General features: G+C 52.1%; 1 protein-coding gene across 2 annotated transcripts in view; it reads left to right on the top strand.

Moving 5' to 3' along the window:
• Positions 1-1,874: 1,874 nt before the first annotated feature.
• HLCS (holocarboxylase synthetase) overlaps positions 1,875-25,540 on the top strand; it is a gene marked incomplete at both ends in the record, with an annotated part of 133,744 nt that continues 110,078 nt past the window's right edge. Inside the window, 4 exons of one of the 2 annotated variants that reach the window (XM_084232279.1) lie at positions 1,875-2,069; positions 6,986-7,123; positions 21,895-22,057; positions 22,700-23,634. In XM_084232279.1, coding sequence (XP_084088405.1) covers positions 1,875-2,069; positions 6,986-7,123; positions 21,895-22,057; positions 22,700-23,634 — 1,431 coding nt within the window. Of the gene's footprint in view, positions 2,091-6,985; positions 7,124-21,894; positions 22,058-22,699; positions 23,635-25,540 lie in introns of both variants that reach the window. The other variant, XM_084232278.1, reaches the window with a different exon arrangement.

Genomic DNA, 25,540 nt, shown 5'->3' with positions numbered 1-25,540 from the left:
CATTCAGTTGTTCTAAAACTTGTTTGCAGCCTTGCAAGTTTTGGGGCACTGGCTAAATGGCGAGAGTGTACACTGTGGCAGTGCAGGGAAGGATGGGGGGGGTGGATGGAAGGAAGCATCAAAGGGACTTGGGGTGGGGTATAGTAGAAGGTCTTGAATGCCAGGCAGGAAAGGGGCGGTGGTCTGAGGGCAGGGGAGGCTAGGGCCTGCCTTGCTATCAGACTCCCAGGGGAGGCAGAGGCTGCTGGCCTGAGGACCACACTTACAGCAGGAGGGACTGCTGGCTGTGAGTCAGGAACCCACATGCTGAGAGCGCAGGTCTTATTTTTGGATCCTTGCCCTTTCTCTGCTTTTGAGAGATGATGGAACTGAGCCCCATCAGCCAGCTTTTCACCATTTTGGGTGGGGATCAGAGGCAACAGTCTCGTGTGGCCGACCCACTTCTACTCCTGCTCTGCTATCTGCCGTCCTGGGCGCCGCCATCAGTGTTCTCAGCCCCGGATAAGGAGGGGACCTCACCTTCTGTTTTGTTGACCTACCATAGTCCCCATGTTGTGCAACCCAGAGCTGGCATAAAGGCTTGGCCCCCCCCCCCCCTTTCTTGTGATGTCTCCTGAGACCATGATATCTTGAGGCACTTACTGGAAACTTGGAGTATCCCCACCCCGGCCAGCTGGAGTTAAGGTGTATGATGGGAGGTGGCAACGCTCTGAGGAACCTGGAGAGATCAGAGCTGCGGTGGGGAGGAGGGCCTCTCCTCCCTGGCGGGATGGGAGCACAGCTCTTGGAGTCCCGGAGCTGCTGAAGTCTTTTCCCTGTAAAACACGGAGGTTTCTCACTTGATGGCGCTTCCCCACCTTCTAATCCTCGCGTGGCCACAGAGGGCTCGTCCTCACCCACTTCTTTCTCCAGTGACACGGTTCTGGGCTTCGTGGGGGGAGGTGCGCGGCCAGCACTGGCCTGCGGGGCGGGGTGGGAGCCGGTTTCAGCGCTGCTCACGTACTGTCCTTCTGTCCTGGGCTGCAGCCAGGCGCTTCTTTTTGGGTTCTTTCTTTTAAAATCTACCGCCCTGTGTGCAATGGGGAGAGTCGGCTGTTCTCTGACCAGAAGTCAGAGGTCCTGACAGCGGGGGTTCCGGCCCCCATCTAAAGCATTCGCGCGAGGGGTCGGGTGCTCTAAGAGCCATGCCTGGACCGAGGAGCGCCGGGGCGCGATCTCTTGTCGGGGTGCCCAGGGGTGCCTCGGGCCGTCCCGCGCCGTCTGCGGTCAGGAGGCTCCGGCCACGCGGCTGCCGCGCTCGCCGTCCTCGAACCCGTTGCCGAGTCCGGAGTGTCTGACGGCGCCGTCAAAGGGCGAAACTTACCTTCAAATCCTGCTTGCGCGGCGGCCAGGGGTCCCCTCCTGAGGGCGCCTCGTCTTGCTTTCCCAGCCGGCCCGGGCGGAGGCTGCGCTTCGGGGGCTCGGACCCCGGGAGGGCGGCGGTCCAGGTGCGCCCGGGCCCCCCCGCACGCGAGGGGCGCTGACGCCAGCCGGGGCCCGCCCCCCGCCCCCCGCCCCCCCCGCCCCCCCGCCCCCGTCTCACACCCCGGCCCCGTGCAGACCCCCGCGCCGGGCCTCCCCCTCTCCCCGCGCCCCTCTCCCCGCACCCCCATCCTCCCATGCCCCGCCCCCGCGCGCTCCCCCGCACCCCCCCGCGCGCTCCCCCGCCCCCCCGCTCCCCGCGGGCTCCCCGCCCCCTCCCCCGCCCCCGCGGGCTCCCCGCCCCCTCCCCCGCCCCCGCGGGCTCTCCCGGCGGCGCGGCCTCTTCCGGCGCGGGGCGGGGCGGGCCGGGCCGGGGCTGGGCTGCGACGTCCGGCCCGCGCCGCCCGGCCGGCATGCTCATCACGCTGTGCTACCTGTACCTGTGGGCGCGCTGGGGGCGCCGGCCGGCCGCGCTCGTGCGGGCCACGGTGCAGCGGCTGCGCGCCTCGCGCTGCTCCTTCGCCTTCTGCGGCGCGGCCGCGCGTCCCCGGGGCGCCCGCGTGTGCCTGAGCCGCGGCGGCCGCGTCTTCTGCGTGGGCGAGAGCCAGGTGGGCGGGGGCGCGGGCGGGGCCGGGGGCGCGGCCGGGCGGGGGGCGCGCGGGGGGCGCGGCCGGGCGGGGGCGCGCGGGGGCGGGGGCGGGGGCGGGGCCGGGCGGGGGGCGCGGCCGGGCGCGGGCGGCGGGGGGCCCGGGGGCGGGGCCGGGCGGGAGGCGCGGCCGGGCGGGGGGCGCGGCCCCGGACTCCCCCAGCGCCGGCGGGGAGACCCCTCCGCTCCCCACCCCGGGGCGGGCCCGGCAGCTCCGCCGCGCGCGGGGCCCGGGGTCCCCGGAGGAGGGAGCTGGAACCCCGGGCCCGGGCGGGCCAGCGCATCGCCTCCCGCGGGAGTGCGGCGCGGGCGCGTGGACCCGAGGGAAGGGGTCCCCGAAATCGGCCCTGCGCCTCGTGCCAGAGCCTGGGCGATGGGCGACTGGACGCCGCGCGCAGCCCCGCCCGGAGCCCCCCGGACGTTCCCTCTGCCTGGGGCCGCGGTGGGTGGGACTCAGTTCAAACCCAGATCGCCGGCTTCCTGCCGCCTCCCGGCGACGGCGCAGGCCCGTCCACCTCTCCTGTCCTTGCATCACTCGCCGCCGGGGCCCTCCCCGCGCCACCTCCCGCCCACGCCGCTGCCTCCGGCCCGGGCGCGGCTGGGTCCCGCCGCGGGCCGCCCCCTCTGCCGAGGGCTGCGAACCCCCGGCTCCCTCTCCGCGGGGGAACCATAGTTGCGTCCACTCAGCGGCTGGGAAGGGGCTGATGTCGCGGCAGCTCTGCGCGGTGCTCCTGACCTCACCTCTCCGGCCTCACTGCTTCGGGGGTTTCGCTTTCCGTCGGTTACTTGCTCTTTCCTTTCTCTTTTGGAGAATTGGCTGCTTTTAGCATGGACATGCGATGTTCTCTGTAGGAACAGCTTCACTCCGGGCGGGAGATAACATCTTGTCTCGGGTTTGAGAGTCTTGCATCCTGTCCTGCTGGGGGCCGCCGTCACTGCTGCCTGGCCCAGAGCTCAGCTGGGGTCCAGCACCTGGCAGCCCCCTGTGCTCGGGCCGCCCCCCTCTGCTGAGGGCTGGGAAATCTTGAGTGCACTCAGGGTGCACCCGGCGGGTCAGTCTCCTGGCTGTTCCTGAGCGCGTGGTACCCCCTGGCTGAGTGGGGGTGAGGCTCTCATCGTGCTCCCTGCAGGTCTTAGAGCTGAATTCTCTCAAGGAACCAAGTTCGAGAAACACAGGGAAAGGGGAAAAATTTGAGGGGTGGAGTTGTCTGTGACAGTAGTTTCCAAACTGGATTAGTTTACTTAAAAAATAACTTCTGAGGGCCTCCCCGGTGGCGCAGCGGGTTGAACACAGCGCCGTGAAGCTGTCCTCAGCCTCTGCAGCGCGGGTTCTACTCCCCGGAGATTCCCACATGGCTGCTCCCCTTGTTAGGGGGAAAGGATGTCCTGCAGTGTATTTTGGTCCTTCTGCCTGTTCTGCTCCCTGCTCTATCTCTGGTGAACCCTCAAAAAACTGAGCTTCAGCTTCGAGTAGCAATTTAGAACGTTCAGAATGTCTTTCCCTTTCTTTCTTTCTTTCTTTTTTTTTTTTTATAGAGGCATGTTTTATTTATTTATTTATTTGTTTGTTTTGTTTGTACATGCACTGGGCACAGTCAGAAGCGCGGGAGGGCGAGAGAATTCACCAGAGCCAGAGCGGGGAGCAGAGCAGGCAGAAGGACCGAAGGACACTGCTGAGGGGAGCAGCGGGCGGCAGGAGAGGTCTGCGCGCCATGTGGGACCCTCCTCCGGTGGCCGGGGAGCAGCCGGATTTCGAACCAGCGCTGCAGAGGGTGCAGGCAGCTTCGCAACCCAGGGCTCAACCGCTGTGCTACGGGGGAGGCCCATCTTTCCCTTTCTTTGGCCATCTCCATGACAGTCTGCTGGCTGTGATGCTTTAAGGGGTGCTGTGTGGTCCTGGCCCACAGCTCCAGCCTGAAGTCTGGGCCCTGCTTTCAGTGGCCATGGCTTGCTGTGCCTTCTCTCTGTGGTTGAGCTCTGCCTCCCCCTGGCCTGGCCGACCCACTGCTGATGGTGTGTAACAGGGGGGTCCCCAGGAAAGGGGGAGGTTCCAGGTTCCCTGCCCCACCCAAAAGGAGGGTGGAGCTGAGAGAGAGAAGAGGCTGCAGAGGAGACTGAGGAAGGAAGGAAGCAGGATGGAGCCAGAAGGAGCCTTGGAGGAGGCGCATGGAGCCTAGAGACACGTGAAGAAACTGCGCTTGTCTTTGGTCGTGGACTGGGTGACACAGATGTGGGTGAGACCCGTGGGGAGGTGACCATGGCAGCTTTTATCTTGATGTTGATTTTGTTCTTTTCCTTCCAGGCTTTTCTGGTTGTTTCTGACCCTTTTCTGTGGGTCCCCACTGGAAGATGCTTTAGACTTGTGCAGGCTTTGGGGCCTTGCTCTGGGCCGATCCTGCTTGGGTGGACTTTTACCCACGAGGGGACGGGTAACTTTGGGTTCCTGATTTAGAAACTAGATTCTTTGCCTTTCCTGTCTTGTTTCCTAATTGTATTAAAGTTCCTTTCCATTAAAGTCTCATATGTTTTGTGATGCGGCGGATGGCAGAACCCATTTAGAATAGGCAGTTTTGCAGGGTTTGGGCTGCCCCTCTCCCTGCCCTGTAACACATGGACCATGTTTACTGCCCTCCAGACTCAGTGGAACCAACCTACTCTGCACCTGCATATGTTAGGGGGAAGTGATGGCACCCCGTTTTGTATCGGGGTTGCTCTACAACACATAGACTTAAATCACAGCACGTTTCCAGTCTTTCTTTCCCCCGGGAACTCTGTCTGTTTAGTTCAGAACAAACTTTACCATTGGAAAGTTTGACAGTTTGTGTGTGTGGCTTTTTTTTAAAGATTTATTTTATTTATGCATACAAGAGCTGGGGTGTAGGCCAGAGGTGCAGGAGGTGGTGTGTGTCTGTTGAAAGGATTCACCAGAGACAGAGTGGGGAGCAGAACAGGTGGATTGACTGAAATCTGCTGAGGAGAGCAGCAGGCGAGTCAGGAGAGGTCTGCTGTGCCATGTGGGTCAGCTCCCTGGCCGGGGGATCGAACACATGCTGCAGTGGCTGCAGATTGCTTCATAGTGCTGAGACTTAACACCTTATGGCACCAGGGAGGCCCAAGTTTGACAATTTATTTGTGATTAACCCCTCTTATTTTAAAATTTGAAAGATCAAATTTTGGGCTGGTGATTTGCTTGGGGGAATCCTTACTGTCAGTCTACCCGTCTTGGGGTTTAGATAGTTGGGTTGGGAGTGTGGTTCTTGGGCCAGCTGAGAAAGGATTCAGCTGATGTTCCCATTTTGCTGAGGAAAGGGAAGGGCAAGAGGACACCCTCATGGCCCCGGGGGTCAGGGTGGGGAGTGCGCTGGTGTTGCTGGAGGAAGGGGTGTTCTCTTTGGTGAAATTATTGAGGAAAGCATCGCCTCGGGTCAGGGTGGGTTGGTCTCCAGGATTGATAATCCTCTTTGCCCCCACCTCTGGTTGATAATCTTTTCTGACCCACCTGAGATTCCTGGAAACTTCTATAGTGGGGGTAGTTTAGGATTCATTAATTGTCCCTCCTCTGGTGTTTGCCCCTGTGAGAGCTCCATCCTAAATTTTCTGCTCTCAGCTTCTGCTCTCAGTCACCTGGGTCAGCGTCACTTTAGGGAACCGAAGCTTGTACGTTGGTTGTCCTCTTATTTCCTACGTTTAAAACCGGATGCATAAATGCTGAATGTGCATGTTTATAGACAAAGGTCCCACACCAGTTGCAGGTATAACAAAAGGTAATTTATGCAAACTGGACACTTTAGACTTTTTGCCTAATAATGTTTTTTACCTTTGAGTAAATTTTAAAAAATCTGTTTTCCTTGTTTTTAACTATTATCTTGATAATTGCACTTGCCCTGGAGAGATTTTTCTCCCCCAAATTTTCATTCATTAATTAGTTCTACATATATTTATTAAACACCTATAAAGTACTGGGTGGCCACACCCTTTGATCTTCTCAGCAAAAGAGAGTTGAACTGAGAAGCATCATTGTCATGAGAACCAAATGCCTCCTTTTTGTTTTGATCGTGATGATGAGACTGCCCTCCGCCCTGCCCTGCACCTCAGATGTCAATTCTGGATGTGCAGTGAGTAAAGCCTCTTAAATTTAATTTACTGTCCTTTTAGAGCAGGAAAAAAGACAAAACTTGCAAGCTGATTATAGATCTGAGGCAGTGAGCAGGAGTAGGGTAGGGAGAGGTCAAAACAGGAGGGAAGGGCACAAGGACTGTGGTGATGGTCACGTGGGCTGTGGTGGTGGGAGAACTACAGGGACTATGGCAAGAAATCAAATATTGTCTACAAATTAACAACTATGTAAGGGGAGAAAACCAACTCGCTGCCCTTTTAGCAAGGTCTCTGCTCTCCCTAAGCCCCTGTCTCGGGAAGGAGAGCAGAGACACATGCAGCATCCGATCTGCTGGCCCACCTGCAGCTGTCGTGGCTGTAGGTGAGGAAAGAACATGTCATAGGGCTCCGTGGAGAATGGGGTGTACTTTGGAGCCTCCTGTCTGTAAATGTGCCCCCCAGGTGTAGTTTGGAAACCTCCTAGGGGTGAAGCAGCTAGACATGGGCGGGGAGGGGGCCCGAGTCCTCTTTCAGAATGGGTTATTTCATGACAAATGCATGAAGATGTAAAAGCCACCCTGAGTCACAGACACCATAGAGGCTCTCACAGCTGGTGACAGAGGCCCGTTCACCAAGAAATGGGTCATTGTGGGCAAAGGGGCACAGGAGACAACCTTATATGGATCCCACCTGGATCACAGAGGCTGTGGTAGGTGTGCCAGAGGCGGCCTGAAGTGATGTTCATCCTCTTTCATTTCTTTCTGTTTCTTTCCCTCCATGCAGTCCATCGATGACTTGAACAAATGGACCCTATTCCTTGTTTCTCCTTTCATACTTGAAGCAGAGCACATAGCATTTGTGACAGAGAGCACATGGGTGCAGGATGAGCGCTTGCACGGACCACCTTCCTCCTCAGAGACGGTGAGTAAGTGATGTACCATGTGTCTCACTCAACCCCAATTTTTTTTTTTTTTTTTGATGTGTGCTATTTCTAGATTTTTGTGACTCCTTTCTTTTGGCATATTTTGCCTTAAATAAAACCTTCTGTATAAACGACAGCTATTTACCAACGTATACATTAGTAAAGTTACTTTCACCTAGTTCTTTTTTTACTTTTTTATGTGGTTTCTAGAGAATTTAAAACCACCTGTGTGGCTCGCTGGTGCTTTCACTGGGCGCACCCACCCCTTCATCATCCAGCTCAGCCCCAGACCTTCCAAAATCAGCCTCAACGGTTGGTTTACATCACCATCTACTTCTTAGACAGCTCCCCCTGAGCGTGCTGAAAACTCTTCAACTATAATGTTGCCAAAATGACTTGTCTGTAGTCTTTTGCTTGGAAAACAAGAAGACCCGCTTCTCTCGCCCTTACTTCTGTGCCAGTGTTAAGGTACAAGTTGCAGTAACACTCTCCAGTTACACAGTAGAGGTCTCAGCTTTACACCCTGTTTCCATCCCTCTTCATTTCCAGCTCATCTTTATCTTTTGTCTGCCTTGTGCAAGTGCCTCCTGCCCTATCCCTTCCTTCTTGCTGGCGAGTGTTTTCTTTCTGGACACAAAGCGGGGAATGCTCTTGCCTGAGCACTTGGTGGATGGTGGGTGCTCCCGGCAGAGGCCACGCCATGGGCTTCTGGTGCCCTGACCCGAGCCCACCCTTGTGGATTCTTCCTCCTGCCCCTCCTGCAGGGATTTTGCTGCAGATAGCCAAGTGGACTTGATTTCTGGTTCACAAACCTGTCTTTAAGGAGCTGGGGCCAGTGTGCTCTTTCTGTCATCTCATACCACTTTCCCTAACAGTTACAAAGTTCTTATAAACTTATAAATTATTGTCAACTTAGAAATATAGTAGACTTGTCATTTTCATATATTCTAGTATGCATTTAGTCAGATTTCAGCTTAAAACTGGTGCCAAAATTTCCAAAATACGCAATTACGTAAAATACCAAATATAAACAGATTTCTTGTTAACACAAAAGTAGGACTGTGCCTTTAACTTCCTAAGTTGTCGTTGCTTCATGCAACAACATCTTTTTGGGGTTCAAAGATGTGCAGCCTCTTAAGGGACACTGGGCTGTATTGTGTAGGATGCAGGCTCACCTGATGTCAGAGGCCCTGAATGGCAGTGGCTCAAACAAAGCCAGAAGTTTGATACCCAATGCTGGTCTCGGTTCCCTTGGCCAATAAAAGGAAAGAGTTTGGAGAAGGAAAGTAGTTTAATTTGTCGACAAACTAAGGACGGCAGCAGACTCGTGTCCAGAAGACCTGGTCCCGCCCTTTGGGTGTTTATCCAGAGTTTCAGGGGGATGGGGGAGCAAGGGTCAGCATGTCCATCCTCCAGACATGAGTGCCTGGGGGTTTGGGCTGACCCCAGCTTGCTTCTCATCACCTGGTGGTCAGCAGTTCTGGGGCTCTCTTCCTAGTGATGCTCTTTTCCCTCTGAATGTTTGGTCTAGAGGGTCTGGTGGGAAGGGGAGAGAGACAAGTCCTGTTTCCTGACTGCTCTCTCAGGATGGTGGTTCTGCTCTGTAAAGCCATCCAGAGACCCAGTTTCCTTCTGTCTTGTTGCTCTAGTGAGAAATAAAATAAAAATAAAAATGAGGGCCGGCCTCCCTGGGGGTGCAGGCGGTTGAGCGCAGCACTATGAAACTGTCTGCAGCCTCTGCAGTGCCGGTTAGATCCCCACCAGCCTCAGAGCAATCCACATGGCGAGCAGACCTCTCCTGTCTCGCCCGCTGCTCCCCTCAGCAGTGTATCTTGTCAGTCTGCCTGTTCTGTTACCCGCTCTGTCTCTGGTGAATCCTCTCACCCTCCTGCACATCTGGCCTGTACCCCGGTTCTAGTATAAATAAAATAAATCTTTAAAAAAAATAAAAATGAACATGGAACCACCCTGATTCTGGCTGTCTGGAGTCAACCAGAGCCACGAGGCTATTTCCAGTGAGGTCCCAGGCACCCCCAAGCTTGTGGGGGATGGGTGGAGGTGTCCACAGCTGAGAAGAAATGAAACCACATCAGCAGGCCACACCTAGGATTGACAGTTGACCAATCACCGTTTGACAAACTTTCCACCAATCAGAACTGCCCTGATGGAAAGCCTTATTTGCGGAAGGCAGACCTAGCCATGCCCCTGGGCCTATATAAACTGCTCCCAGGAGTGCTAGTGCCTTCAGCGCAAAGGCTTTCAGTCTGTGTCACCCAGACTGCTGTCCGGAAGGCTGACTGACTCCATACCCCTCCACCTGCCACCAGTGTCCAGCTGACCCATGTCCCGCCATCAGGTGGGAGAAGAGAGAAGGTAGGGGACACCAGCTTCCCGTTAAAGGTTGGGATCCAGAAGAGTCATGCATCACACATCTACTCCAGTTTCTTTGGCTGCTGCTGGACAGCCGTGGGGTCTGCAGGAACCTGGAGTTCTGCTACTGCAGGGAGAAAGGAAGACTGGATACTGGGAGAGAATCTAGTTGATCAAGTTACCTCATTGAACTTACTTTCTAAGGCTTATAAGATTTAATTACGGCCTCCTTTATGGGGGTTACTTCTTAATTTTCTGGAGTAGAAATATGCCTACCCACCGAGGAAGACTGGTACTATCAGGTGAACTCATATTACTCAGGACAAGAGAGTCTGGCGGGTCTTGCAGTAGAGCTAGAGATCACCAAAGCTATTTTTTGACCACCTTGACTTCAGCTGCTGACCTCAAAACTCACCATTTTCTTACACCCTTTCTATTCAGGGTGATTGCTTGATGGGATTTTGCCTTTAGGGCGATGGAGGGTGGGGGGGATTGGCTTGTCACCTAAATAAAGTCATTTGAATTTGACAGAACCCTAAAGATCTTAACTAGAACTGGAAAGTATGTACGAATGAATTTTGAACTCGATGAAGTCTTAGATTTTTTCACATTTTTAGGACTATAACTGGCAGAGATTAAAATACCTTTTTGAAATTTGGAGCTCTCAGATGGCAATTGTTTGTGGTCACCTTGCAGACCCCCCCAAGAAAACGGGAGCAGATCTTAGGAATTCCGTTTGAAAATGTAGCATTCACATATTCCTCTTTTTCACTTATTCGTGAACAGGTATTTATCGGACATCTGTGGTCCAGTTACTTTGTGAGGTGCCTTAATAAATGCAAATTGGGCAGATTCAGCTCTTTATGCTTAGCTGAACCTGTTTAGTAAGAACTGTTCACCCAGAGAACTCACACAGTTCTTTGCTTGCAGAAAATTGTTTGTGTTTCCCCTCACAGCTTGCATTCATGAATCCACCCATCCCAGGTTTGTTGAGTGCCTGTTCTCTGCCAGATTGTATGTTAGGGTTGGAGGTTGTGTCATGTGGAACCAAAAGACAGGTTCAGAGACGACTTCCTGTGAGGACGGCAGCTCAGCAGAGGAACAACTGAAGCTCACCCTGATGGGTGCTGTGGGAAGGTCTGGCTAGGGGTGGGTGACCTATGAGATGGGTGGGGTGGGCAAGAATGGCAGGAAGGTCTAAGGGGAGGTGTTAGCCGAGCTTTTAAAAGAATTGTGTGAAGAGGGAAAGTCTTCCCTGGGTGGACTTGTACATAAGCACACAGAGGATTTGCCCCCGGGGGTGGATCAAGGTTCAATGTGGTCAGAATTTACTTTCATGAAAGTGGCTTAGAATAAGGCCAGAGGGGAAGGGGGCTGCAGTGTGGCATGGGAAAGCACCTTGAGGCAGTGCTGATTGCTAGGAACATTGCCAGGCAGGCTGCCCCAGAATGGGCGGCTGGCAGGCCAACTTCAGGTGCTCCACTTGTGGTGTTGATTAAATCCGTTCAAAACAGGCAGCAGGGTTACAAGCGGAGAGCACAGGGTCGAGACAGGGTTCCCTCATGGTGGAGGAACACCCTCCTGAACCCGGGGTCAGCCATTGTTCACGAGCCCTGTCTCTGCTGCGTCCTGGCTTGGCCTTCCCTGCCAAGGGGGTTTCAGGGACCAGAGCTGAGGTTAAACTGGGGCCTCAGCACGAGGGTGAGCAGTGTGCACTTGCTCTTTTGGAGGGATTCGGGCCATGGATGCCTGGAGTTGCTGTGGCTTCCAGTGACCTGCCGTGCCAAGCTTGAGTCTCTAGGCAGAATCTATAGGGCCCTGGGGTTGGTCAATTTAGGGATGAGCTGTCATTCTGGAGGCGGCACGATCAGTGTTTTTCTTATATTTAGGGCTCCGAGGTCTGTCCATGACTGTGTGCTTAGGAGTAATACTCTTGTTCTGTCTTTATACCTCTGTCCAGCATCCCTGTTGCATTTATTTCACCTACCTTTAGTAGGTCTTGCAAGCCACTTCTATGTCTCAAGCGTTTCATCCACACCGTGTGTGTTTCATGTTTCCCATGTGGCAGAACTGAATCTCCTTGAATAGCACAACAGTGCATAATGCTCAGATCACAAAGGGCTGATAGGTGCTAATTAGGGATTTGGACAGTAGGCTAATACTTTTTTTTTTTTAAGGATTTATTTATTTATTTATTTATACAAGATTGATTGATTGATACAAGTACTGGGTACAGTGAGAAGCGCGGGAGGGTGAGAGAATTCACCAGAGCCAGAGCGGGGAGCAGAGCAGGCAGAAGGACCGAAGTACACTGCTGAGGGGAGCAGCCGGCGGCAGGAGAGGTCTGCGCACCATGTGGGACCCTCCTCCAGTGGCCTGGGAGCAGCCGGGGATTGAACCGCCGCTGCAGAGGTTGTGGACAGCTTCGCAACCCAGCGCTCAACCGCTGCGCCACCGGGGAGGCCCAATCCTTTTTTTTTTTTTTTAAAGCAAAATGTGCTTTAGAAAGGTCACAGCTACATAGATTAGGGGGTGGAGCAGAGGAACGTAAACCTGCAGCAGATTGTACTCAGTGTGGGAAGAGACTGATCTTGGCCGGTATGGCGGAAGGCATGGTGAGGCCAGGATGGATGCACGCGACTTTTAGGGGATACTGAGGGTTCGGTGGCTTATTGATGGCGGCAGAGAACACATCAGGAAGATTGGTGGAGGCGCCACTTATAAGGAGCGCGGGTTTGCCCATCATCTTTGTGAGTTTTGCTGAAATCACAGATGACCCGAGAGGCTCAGTGGCGTCTAACAACAAATCTTCTCTTGGTGATGCATGAAGCCTCAGCGGCCTTTGCTGTGGTCTAAAGTGGTCACTGCTCTGGGCTCTGCAGCTTTCTTGTGCAGGGACCCAGGCTGAAGGAGCAAGTCCCCTCATGCAGAGGGGAGAGTAAGAGTTGGCAGGAACTCAGCACAGCCATTGAAGATGCTGCAGGTGCCTCCTTCCTGCGGAGAGGTGGAATCTGCCAAATCTGACCTGGGAGATTTGTCCAGTCAGATGTGGTGGAAGCGACATTCTGGGACTTGCATGGTGAGATCACCAGGACCGAGCAGCTCCCAGGCTGTGAGGAGGCGCAAGCTGGCCTGTGGCGAGGCGCCGGGAGGCAGAGCCTAGGTCTGCTGACAACGGGCAGCTCCAGTTAGCAAACTGTCTGAGGAACCTCCCGGCCTGACTGAGCCATCCATGCTCCTGCCGCTCGGCCCAGTCGGTCCGCTGACCTCTGCACTCGGTACATTTGTGAGCGATCCAAACGCTGTCTTTGAGCCCCTGGAGTTTGGGCTGGTCTGCTGCACAGCAGTGGGTCATGGGCACACCTGGGGTGTCTCCTGAAACTTCTGCTCTTCTTCAGCTTCCCAGCGTTAGGGGCAGGGGTATACAGTGAGCAGTGAGTGACTGCAGAGTGAAGGCGGGCTCAGGTGCTCATGGACAGCTAAGAACACGAGTGATAGGTGAGAGTTGGCCACAGCGAGGGCGTTTCTGTTATTTTCTGATTAACTCTCAAGTGTTGAGAAAAATTAAAATACCTAGCCCCCCTCTCCACTGAGTGTCTGCCTTTGCTGGACAGCTCCCTCAACCCTTCCTTCTGCTTGGGAGCTGTGATACCCCTTACACTGGCACCCCGCTTTCTAGCACGCCTCTCTGAAAAGTGCCTCGGGGGCCAAATTCACTTTTAAAAGACTAGAAAGTGAAAATCAATTTTGTAGTACATATTTATCCTCTCCTTCCAACCCCGAAAGGCAGCGAGGGTAACCCAAGTCAGAAAGAACCTACTTTTCCTTTCAGAGTTTGAATTCGGCACATTTCTGTGTCTGGCCCTCCTTCATCCAACTTGTTATCAGAAATTAAAACAAACCCTAACATGTAATTAACTTGATTTGGAAGAGGAGTAACGCAAGCCAGAAAAATGAGCCGCGTTGTTTTCTGACTCGTGATCTGGTGACAACTCGTAGTCGTTGGGGTTCTGCAGAGAAAGAGAGGCCACGATGGTGTGTGTGTTCTAGCTCATAGTGTTTCCTTCTTTTTTAAGAAATTGATTCAGCAACAGCAACAACAAGAAATTAACATGATGGTGGAATCTGTTGAGTCCACACACCGCAGGGCAGTCTGGCAGCTGGAAACCTAGAATTGATGCCCAGTCTGGAGGCTGTGCGCCCCCACAGTCTTCTTCTCTTAAGACCTGCAAATTATTGGGTGAGGTGCCACCACTGTGGGGAGGGTAATCTGCTTTACTCAGAGTCTCTGGGTTTACATGTTAACCTCATCTAAAAATACCTCCGCAATTACCTCTAGACTCCTGTTTGGCCAAGTCTCTGGGAACCGGGCTTATGGAGTGGACGCATCCAATGAGCCCCCCCTGACTGGTCGCTGAGGTTTGCCTTGGGAGGGCAGGTGGCTGAAGGGCGGATTTTACCCAGTGCCCTTGGCCCAGAGTCCTCTGCCCGGCCCTGTGCATCAAGTCGAGTGCAGATTCATCACTGTCTGCTGTAATGGATGCAGCATCAAATCGACAGCTTTGCTTAGGGGAGGGATTTCTGCATGACGCTTGGAAGAGGAAATCCCCTAGCTTTGATCTTTGGGAGTCAGCCTTTTGCTTGACATTCCCTTTCTTTCCCTGCCCTTTGTTTCCATCCTGAAGTGCAAATGTGAAGGGCCCTGTTTGCTTTTAGCCACCGGATGGCAAACACCTCTGGACTAGTATCAGTGACTTGCTGCTTTGCTTTGATCCGCACTCTGAGCTTGGAGGAGTTTCTTGCTTGGAGGAGTTTGCATGGTCTGTGGCTCCTGAGCCTGTTCCTAGAAAAAGGAAACGCACTTAGGTGAGGAAACAGCTGGCCCGTGGAGAAACTTGATCTGGGGCTGTGTCCATTGTTCTCTGGCCGCTTCCTGCCTTCCCCTGCTCGTTATCTCCCTCCTGCTTCTGGAAGGTGTGTGAGAATTGAGTCTTTGGCCTCTTTCCCACCGAGTGCTCCCCGGCCAGAGCCTGCAACAGCAGGGTGCTCACGCCCCGCGTGAACAGCTGGCTTCCTGCAGCACCTCCTTGCTCTTGGGCTGCAGAGAACAGGGGTGCTTTCAGCTCCGTGCAGGAGGGCACACCCGGACGGTCCACGTTCCTATTCCTGCTTCCCGTTCACCCTCACGTGGGACGTTAGCTCTTGCCACAGGGTTATTTTCGCTTCTCGTCTTCCTGAGTTGAGGCACTTTCCTCCTCCCCCAGAGTTGGAAATCAGCTGCGTTTCTGCCTGAGCTGTAACCGCCCTTTCTCACCGGGGGTCAGGTGTGGCATTTAAAAGTCAGACTCCGCAGCAGCTTCTAGGTGACTCCTACTCACTGCCTGCTGGTGGTAGGAGGGGGACGTGGATGATAATCTGCAGGGAAGGCTGAAAGAACATTCTGAGGTTTTCTCTTTTTCCAGATATTCTAGACTGATGAGTGGACTTGAGCCTTTGGACAGTAAAGGCATGCATTCTTTCCTGGTCCCTCCAAGACAGGGTTTCTCAGCCCCCTCCCCCATTCTTGCTTCCCTCATTTGTAATTCTAAGGACACAAATGAAATACTAGAAGCCATTGTAATAGCTAAGATTTTTTTTTTTTTTACCCCCAAGAACTAATTTTTGCCCTCCTGGAGGTGATGGGGTCTCTACTGAGAATTCGCCCTCTAAGGAAGCCATGTTTTAGAATGGTAAGTGCGCCCCCTTGTGGACCAGGCAGCTTGTGCATTATCCCAAGTAGTTCTAGAAGCTTCTAAGATAGGTGCTTTTATCATCTCCACCTTATAGACAGGAAATGGCAGGCGGCTAGGGAGGAAGGACAGGGCAGCATGCCTCGTACAGGAATCTGCCCACATAACAAGAGCTGTGTGTACACACCAGATGACTAATGGGGTTTTCTTTAAACTAAAACTCTTGCTTTATTTTTATTTATTTATTTATTTTTAATTTATTTTTATTTATTTATTTATACAAGCACTGGGTACAGTCAGAAGCATGGGAGGGTGAGAGAATTCACCAGAGCCAGAGCAGGGAGCAGAGCAGGCAGAAGGACCAAAGCACACTGCTGAGGGGAGCAGCGGGCAGCAAGAGAGGTCTGCGCGCCATGTGGGACCCTCCTCCGGTGGCCTGGGAGCAGCCAGGGATCGAACCGGCACTGCAGAGGCTGCGGACAGCTTTGCAACCCAGCACTCAACCGCTGCACCACCGGGGAGGCCCTAAAACTCTTGCTTTAAACTGAGGTCCCTGCCCCAGTGATGCCTGAGGGAGAGCTGGGTATTGATGCACCAAGGTCGAGGTAGCCTGGAGGCTGATAACAAGTTCTGGGGGATGGATGTGAACAAATACCAGACACCTAATTGTGACAGGCTCTTCTGTGGGCTGTTTGCTTATGACTGTTTAGTTCAGTATAAAAAAGAGCAGGGAGCCTCCCTGGTGGCACAAGGGGTTAAGACGCAGCACTATAAAGCTAACTGCAGCCACTGCAGCACGAGCTCTAGCCACAGCCAGGGAGCTACCCACGTGGTGCAGCAGACCTCTCCTGTCTCTCTGCTACTCCCCTCAGCAGTGGATTTCAGTCAATCTGCTTGTTCTGTTCCCCACTTTGTCTCTGGTGAGTCCTCTTACCCCCCCCCACCCGCCGGCCCCGCACCTCTGGCCTGTACCCCAGTCTTGTATGCATAAATAAATAAATCTTAAAAAAAAAAAAGGGCAGCTGGAAATGGGATGGCAGAATGGTTAATCCGAGTGCTGTACCCGCCATTCTTAGATCATCGCCCTGCAGTCTAAATAAACATGCTTCTGATAGATTCAATCCTCGTCTCTGCTCATTGGCATAGTAGTGACAGGCAGCAGGACCTGGAATTTCCGGCCACAGAAACCCAAGCACAGCGAAGTTGTGACTTGCTGGGATCACACAGCTATTAACTCACAGAGCTCTAGTTCAAGTCGAGATTGATTTTGAGTCCTCTTACTCACTAGGCTCTCCTGGAAGAGTGTGGAAACAAGCAAACTGCCTTGATCCCTTTTTCTCTTAAAATTTGAGATGGACTTCCCACACCATAAAATTTACCCTTTCACAGTGTAAATTACAATTCAATAGTCTTTAGTACATTCACAAAATAGTGTAAACATTCCTATTGTGTAATTCTAGAATATTTTCCTTATCCACAAAAAACACTCACTTTCTATTCCCCTTGTGTCCAGCCCCTGACATCTGCTAATCTACTTTCTGACTCCACAGATTTGTCGGTTTTGTCTATTTCCTATAAAAAGTTCCTATGTGGCGCCCCTCATTAGCATGAAATATTCAGGTTTCATCTGCCATAATGTATCAGTACTTCATTCCTTTTTTATGACTGAATAAAAAAGGGCTGTGGGAGTCAAGGTGACCGGCTTCCTCAGCAGGTGTGTCCTATCAGGGATGTAACGCAATCAGTTCTTGAAGTTTCCAGAAATGCAGTTGGAGCCAGTTAATGGTTGATTATGAAGAGGGGGGCATATGGAGTGTAATTCATTTAGTGAATTAACAGTTAATCCTAACGAAGGAATACAATTCACAGTGGTCAGAGTTTAATGGCTAATTCCTAAATTTTCTGCTGTAAGCTCCCATCAAACAGGACTGAAAAAATGAGCACTTTCATGAGTGACGAATAGAACCAGTCATCACCAGAAAACATATTAGTTACTTATCCTAGCAGTCCCTCCATTATATGCAGGCAATGGAGTTTTGATCCCTTAGAATCTATAATTAAAGACAAGCAGCAATGAAGATGAAGATGCATTAATTGTTGAATATTTAGGATAACATTTTACATGTCGATGTACCTTATGTAAGAAAATTACATCCAATGTAATTTTTATAAAAGTTACAGTTTCTGGGGCCTTCCGAATGGTGCAAGGGGTTAAGACTCAGCACTGTGAAGCTGTCCACAGCCACTACAGCAAGAGTTCTATCCCTGGCCAGGGAGCTGACCCACATGGCGTGGCAGACCTCTCCTGTCTCGCCCACTGCTCCCCTCAGCAGTGTATTTCAGTACATCTGCCTGTTCTGTTCCCCACTCTGTCTCTGGTGTCTCTCACATACCCCCTGCATCTCTGGCCTGCACCCCAGCTCCTGTATGCATAAATAAATCTTAAAAAAAAAAAAAAGTTTTTCAGTTGTAGTGCCAGGAAGGCACGGGTGAAGGAGAGTCCTGGAGCCCTCGGAGGCTTTTTCAGGCTTTTGTTGAGCTTTTGCCAAGTACACAGCAGGCAGGGATGGTGGGGGTGGCCTGCAGGCTAGCAGGCCTCCCAGCCCCCGGTGAATCTTCACTCTTTCTGGGCTCTCCTGCTTTCTCTCATGGTCTCGGTTTCTGTGGTTCTTCTCTCCGCTTCTGTTCTTGTTCTACTGTTGCTCTTTCTTGTTCTGCTTCTTGTTCTCTCTGGCGTTTCCATGATGCCGCCCTTATAAGCCCAGTCTCAGCCCAGGTGCACCCACCTATGCATGCCCAAACCCCACTCCAGGTGCCCGCCATCAGGCATGCAGGTGGGACTGCAGAGATCCATCATAATGCCAATGGTAGGGGGCAGAAAAGCCTGATAATTTTCACTTACCCTACATCAGTTAAGTAAATTGTTGCTACTCATGGTCTATTTCTATTTTACTCAGGTGCTTAGAGTGATTTCTGATATCCTATACACAAAAATTATTTACTTTCTTGATAGCGTCCTTTGAAGTACAGTTTTGTTTTGTTTTTTTTTTTATGAAGTCTTTTTTGTTGTTGTTTCTTCTACATTTGATGTCCTACCTGAGATGCCACTGAAGTCTTTGACTGCATTCGGGTTAACTTTTGTACCTGTCTTACATGGTATGGGGTAGAGACATGGTATGGGGTAGGGACCCAGCTTCATTTTTTGCAGGTTACATCCAGTTGTACCAGCGTTTTTTGAAAAGAGTATTCTTTCCTCATTGAATTGTCTTGGGAGCTGTGTCCTACAGTTTGTCCATAAATGTATGTTTATTGCTAAAATCTTGATCTAGATGTCTATCCTTACATAATTAGGCCTTGATGTTTGAAGCTCAAGTTTCCAGGCTGAGCAATGAACCCTCAGGGCAGAAGTAACTTGACTTCAGGCAACTGTACCCAACCTGTGTGGGTTCCAGATTTACCCCAGCAGTTGGCCTGGCAGTTCTCCATCATCTGCTCAACTCTTCGGTGTTTTTAAGATGCTTTATCGGGCCTCCCCGATGGCACAGCGGTTGAGCGCTGGGTTGCGAGGCTGCCCGCGGCCTCTGCGGCGCCAGTTCGATCCCCGGCTGCTCCCCGGCCACTGGAGGAGGGTCCCACATGGCGCGCAGACCCCTCCTGCCACCCACTGCTCCCCTCAGCGGTGTGCTTCGGTCCTTCTGCCTGCTCTGCTCCCCGCTCTGGCTCTGGTGAATTCTCTCGCCCTCCCGTGCTTCTGACTGTACCCAGTGCATGTATAAACAAAAACAAACAAACAGACAAATAAATAAATAAATAAAACATGCCTCTATTTAAAAAAAAAAAAAGATGCTTTATCCATTATCTGTCCGTTATTCATTGTTTTCAGCAAGATTTCTAAAAACCTAGCCCATGAATGTGAAAAATGAGATTGAGAATTACGAATCTATAATTATGAAGTTTGGGGCAGTATATCACTGAGAAAATTTTCGGGGGGAGTATGGGAAACATTCATGGCATTTTAGGAAAAAATTGAGATATTCACCATTGCTTTTAAAATGGCAAAAAATAGCAACTTCCATTCCCTGAGTATTTTTCCTTTTCCAGCATTTTGCTGGGGGCATTATGTATCTCACTGACAGGAAAAGCCTGTAAGATGACTGATAGTAATATCATTCCTGCTTGAAGATGTTGGGCATTAATATCGTCATTAGTACTGGTTTAAGATATTCGGTATTGGGGCCTCCCTGTGGTGCAGGGGTTAAGTCTCAGCACCATGAAGCTGTCCACAGCCTCTGCGGCCTGAGTTCGATCCCGGCCAGGGAGCTGACGCACAGCACATGGCGCAGCCGACCTCTCCTGTCTCTCCCTCCCGCTGCTCCCCTCAGCACTGGATTTCATAGATCCACCTGTTCTGCTCCCCCACTGTGTCTCTGGTGAATCCTCTCACCCCCACACACCTCTGACCTATACCCCAGTTCTTGTGTGTGTAAATAAATAAATCTTTAAAAAACAGATGTTCGGTAGTAATAATAAAATCAGCCCTCCTGTTTTGTGAGAGGAAGCCGAGATGGTGAGGAGGCTGTAACGTCCGAGATCTGAGCTTTGCTGAAGGACAGGCAGCTCCCACAGCTGAGTTGGACACAGACCTGGCTCCCCCCAAGAGCGAGACCCTTAGCCCAGGCAGTGCTCCTTTTCTGGGTCTTTCTTCCATATTCTTCTATGTGAACTGGAAGGTTTAAAGGGCTGTCTTGACTGCTCTCATTTTCCCAGCCCCCTTGTGGTGGAAATGAGAAAAGGACAGGCCAGCGGCCTGAGAGCCCTTGGCACTTATTCTAGACTCTCAGCAGCTGGAGGACTCCCCTGGGGAAGTGTGTTGAAAACCTCTGAGGGAGGGGACAGCATCCACACGCCCCAAGTTCTGAGCCTCTGGGCTTGGGCCACACTTTGAAAAGCTGGTCTCCAGGTTACGTTATAAAGCACTGGACATTTGTGGACTTGTTTTTTCAATTCCCTGTTACTGTAGGGCAATTTTTTTAAAAATCAAATTTTATTGGGCCTCCCCTGGTGGTTCAATGGTTGAGCGCTGGGCTGTGAAGCTGCCTGCAGCCTCTGCAGCGCAGGTTCATTCCCCGGCTGCCCGCGAGGGTCCCACATGGCGCGCAGACCTCTCCTGCTATGCCCGCTGCTCCCCTCAGCAGTGTACTTCGTCAGTCTGCCTGCTCTGCTCCCCGCTCTGGCTCTGGTGAATTCTCTCACCCTCCCGCACTTCTGACTGTACCCAGTGCTTGTATAAATAAATAAATAAATAAATATTTTTTAAAAAATCAAATTTTATTGATTTGCCATTCGTGTCCCTAGTTAGGACTTGTGTGTTTTCCCAGTGTCTGGGGAACGGCCCTTTTTCCTTTTTTTTTTTTTTTTTTAAGAGACATGTATTTTTTTTATTTATTTATTTGTTTGTTTGTTTTATACATGCACTGGGTACAGTCAGAAGCGCGGGAGGGTGAGAGAATTCACCAGAGCCAGAGCAGGGAGCAGAGCAGGCAGAAGGACCAAAGTACACTGCTGAGGGGAGCAGCGGGCGCAGCAGGAGAGGTCTGCGCGCCATGTGGGACCCTCCTCTGGTGGCCGGGGAGCAGCCGAGGATCGAACCGGCGCTGCAGAGGCTGCGGGCAGCTTCGCAACCCAGCGCTCAACCGCTGTGCCACCGGGGAGGCCCCCTTTTTCCTTTTTGTTCCTGGAAAGTCAGTGGAGACTTCAGATACTTTGAAGTGACAGGAGTTGTATTTGAAGGCTGGTCAGCCCCCTTGTCAGGCAGACACGAGGAGGCGGGTCCAGAACAACTGTTAAGAAGCTGCAAATCAAAACTACCATGAGATACCATCTTACACCAGTGAGAATGGCACATATTAAAAAAACTAGCAACAACAAATGTTGGCGAGGGTGTGGAGAAAAAGGAACTCTCCTGCACTGTTGGTGGGAGTGCAAACTGGTCCAACCACTATGGAGAGCTGTGTGGGGATTTCTGGACCTACTAAACATAGAGCTTCCATAGGATCCAGCAATTCCACTCCTAGGTATTTACCCAAAGGACAGAGAAACATCAATTCCAAAGAACACCTGCACCCCTATGTTTATAGCAGCACTGTTTACAATAGCTAAGCTTTGGAAACAGCCCAAATGCCCAAAAATAGATGACTGGATCAAGAAGATGGGGTACATATATACCATGGAATATTACTCAGCATTCAAAAAAGATAAACACATGCAATTTGCAGCAACATGGATGGCGCTGGAAGGGATCATGCTCAGCGAAATAAGCCAGAAAGAAAAAGAAAAATACCGGATGGTCTCACTCATAGCAGGAACCTAGAAATCTTAAATAAGGGACCAGGAAAATGAATAACTATAAGAAAGTGAAAATCAAAATCAACAAAAAACTATGAACCAGAGACACTTTTTGGGGGGTGGGGGGTGGGAGGGGAGGGATTGGGGTCAGAATGGGGGGGTTGCAATTGTATGGGGAATATAAGAATAAAATTTATTATTTAAAAAAAAAAAAGCTGCAGCATCCAGCTGTGTCTGGCGGTAAGCGTAGTGGGGAGCTGCGGGGTAAGGGGTGTCTGGTTATCTCAGAGGGGTCTTAACCTCTTCTCTCACCCACTTTTTCTCAGATTGTCAAGTGGTCAGACTGCTGCTTGCCCTTAGCTTGCAGACCTGGGGAGCCTTATCAGTTAATTGCCCAAGCCAGCGTGGACGACTTCAGCAAGCTGGGGGTGGCATTCCTGGAAGAGAGACTCCAGATAGCCCATGGACTGGCACCCCAAAAGATCATCTGTAAGTGACCGTCTGCAGCAGGACGTCAGGGGGTGGCTGGTTGTGCATGCCTGTTTGGTGTGACTTGAGCGCACAGCTTACTTGTTCACTGTAATTCAGTCAACAGGTTGGTTTAATCATAATGGCATAAAATTCATAAATGTCAGGTTTCTTTTTTGGAAGTGCTTATCCCTGAGTGTGTCTTTAATGCTTTTAAAATTTTAAACACCAGACACTGGCTGTGGTTTCCATGCACTGAGCAATAGTCTAGCAGCTGGTTGTACTGTGTTATCTTGGGTGAAATAAATGCCGTGCGGCCTTTTCCTGGGGTGTGCTTGCACATGCCATGGGTGGGCCCCTTTCTGGTTTCATCATGATGTAGCAAGAGTGAAACTGGGGAGTCAGTCTATGGCATCACCTCACTCAATCTCACTTTCCTCACCGGTCAAGTAGGGAACTGAGGTTTTGGGGTTTGTAGGGAAAAGGTTTTGGGGAGACTGCATCTTCAGGGCCCTCCTCCTGGCCAGGGAGCACTGGTTCCAAAGGATACTGATTAACGCACAGGGCTGCCCTGGGACACAAGTCGTGGGTGCAGGGTGCAGGGGTCTGAGCTGCATGGGGGCTGTGGAGCTGACCCCGCTGTCTGTTCTGTTCCCGCCTCAGCGGTGCACTTGCACGATTCCACGCTCAAGGAACTGAAGGGTCAGGCCTCACACACGCAAGCCCCCACCCTGCCGCTGAGTCCCACAGCTTTCGGGAAGAGTCAGCCTCAGCCAGACGGTATGGAGCACATGGTCAAAGATGAGCCCCAGGTCAAGCCGGGGCCCAGGGATGCCCCTGGGAGCGAGCCTGCTGGGGAGAGCAATCGGGGAGCAGGCTCTACTGAGCACTGTCACTTACATCTGTCCAGTTGCCACGAGTGTCTGGAGCTTGAGAACAGTACCATTGAGTCCGTCAAGTTTGCATCTGCAGAGAACATTCCAGATCTTCCCTATGATTACAGCAATGGCCATTTGGAGGATATTGGTGATACCATCTGCCCAGAGAGAGAAGGGAAGAGAGTCAACATCACAGGAAAGGCCCCCAACATCCTGGTCTATGTGGGCTCTGACTCCCAGGAGACGCCAGGCAGGTTCCAGCAGGTGCAGTCCCTCCTGGCTGACTGTGTGGAGCCAGACTGCTACACGCTCTACCACCTCTCTGAGGACAGCGCTCTCCAAGACCCGTGGCCGGACAACTGTCTGCTTTTGGTCATTGCTACCCGCGAGGCTGTTCCTGAAGACCTGAGCCAGAGGTTCCTGGCCTACCTTGCTCAGGGCGGCAAGGTATTGGGCCTGTCTTCACCCTTCACCTTTGGGGGCTGGAAGGTGACAAGCAGGGGCGCCTCGCAGGAGACCGTCCAGAACGTGGTTTTCTCCAAAGCCGACCTGAGCCAGGTGAAGCTCAGTGTCCTGGGCAGTGGCTGCGTTTACGAAGAGGGCCCCGGGGAGAGGCCCAGCCTGGGCAAGCTCCAGGGCCGCCTGGATGGTGAGGAAGAGGACAGGCTAATCGTGCAAGTGCCTTTCGGGACATGTGGAGGAGAAGCTGTTCTCTGTCAGGTACGAGGCCCAAGTCCGGGAACCGCGTTTGGGCATCTGACAGGGATTTGCTTACAGGTGTTGATAGTGTCTGAGCTGTGGCCTACTTTTGACCCCTGGCTGCGAGTCAGGATGTGAATATCCTGTCTTACCAAAATACATGTGTTGGGGGTTGGGGGAGACGAGTCCTTCTAGGGCTGGGGTGGCTGTCTAACCAAGGATGAGTCAGAAAATTCTTTCCAAAACTCACCAGCCTGCTCTCCTGCTCCAGGACTCACTTCGGCCCATCCAATTGAGCTTTCACTTAATGTGAAGGATTTGAGAGCTCCAGGCTGGGGAGCCCCAATATCAGTGACCCTTCTGTTAGGAGGTGACTGTGGAGAGCAGGGATTTGCCCATCGGGCGCGGTGGCTGAAGGCATCTTCAGCTTCAGTTCCTCTCTTCCTACTTGTCTCTGTGAAAATCTAGAAACTGAGGGAAATGTTGCCAGATAGAAGACCGGGGTGACTTGAGCTTGTGGCCTGTAGTTCCTCAGGGAAGAAAACAGGGACAACTTCCTCCCACCCCAGGGAACCTGGGCTCACCTGATATCTGTTCCTGCCTCCACACACCTTTTTCCTTTTAGCTTTTTTGTTTGTGTTGAGCGGGAGAGACTTCCAGATTCCTTATCATTGCCAATCTTGTAATGCCTCAGGGCAGTTGTGTTAGTGCCAGATGAATACTCAAGGGTTTGATGACCTCATGAGCAAAACTAGGCAGAGGTGGGCATTTTGCCCAGAATACTCCCCAGGAGGAGTGTGAGGGGTTTTTTGTTTTACTACAGGGATGTTTGTGAGCCAGAGAGTTGTTTCCTCTTAGCTGTTTTGTTTTGTCACTTCACATGCTGCTTCTTTCCACGTCTTCTAGAAGCTATGTCTCTGGGGTTTTCTGACCAAACCTTCTCCAAGGGGGTATAGTTGGATTTCTTTTCTATTCTAAGGGCCACTCATTTGTCCCTGAGCTCCTCTGGCAACAATGCACATAATTAAGAAAATCTGACAATGAGCTTGACCCGCGTGGGCTTCCTGCAGGTCACAAAGCACATGCGTGAGTTTTGGGAAGGCCTGATGAACGGGCTGCTTCTCTTGCCCTCTGCAGATACGGTAACCAGAGTAACTAGCTATGCATTTTCAGAAAATCCACTAAAAACCTGACTTCCGAGAGCTGTATTTCAGCTTTGAATAGTGAGTCGTCCCTCCCCCGTGCTCAGACCCTGCTGGAAAATCAATTGGGCACCGTGTGATCCGCTTCTCCGGGTGAGACCGCAAAGCTGCTGGCTGCCCCATTTAAATTGACCCCATTTCTGTCATAAAATTCAATACCGCCCTCATCGCCCTAGGAAAAAAGGCAATCTGATGCAGCTTCAAAAATCGGATTCAGAGGCTTAGAATGCCACGTTTGATTTTCAGGGACTTCCAGGCTCCACAGGCAGGGGCCCTGTTTTCTCGTCGGCCCCGTATTGCTGCTTACCCCACGGGAGAGCGCCCATAAATGCTATCACAGGCTGGTTAGTTTCCTCCTCCCTGTTCAATTTCATCGTTTTCATCTTTGCCATAAATCGAGTAGTGATGTAACCCAGTCAGAGGAGGCCAAGTACGTGAAGGGCCCCGCACAGCTGCAGGGAGGGGCCTCCTCCCGGCCAGGAGCGTGCCATGGCCTCGTAAAGGGGAGGACACTGCCCTCTGCTCGTCTGGCTCAGCTCTGCAGGAACCGAGGCTGTGGACTCAGCTGACATCTGATTTTCCAGGGGGCCGGGGGTTTGGCTGGAGGTTGTCTCTAGCATGGATGGAAGACTAGCTGACTTTCTTCTCACTTAGCTGAGCTCATGGCCCCGCAGTGCTGCTGTGACAGCCATTTCTCAGCCGTGGCACCCTCATGCTCAGGCTGG

This window comes from Talpa europaea (assembly GCF_964194135.1).
Source record: "Talpa europaea genome assembly, chromosome: 4".
Lineage (NCBI taxonomy): Eukaryota > Metazoa > Chordata > Mammalia > Eulipotyphla > Talpidae > Talpa > Talpa europaea.
This window is presented reverse-complemented; position numbering and strand designations above follow the sequence as displayed.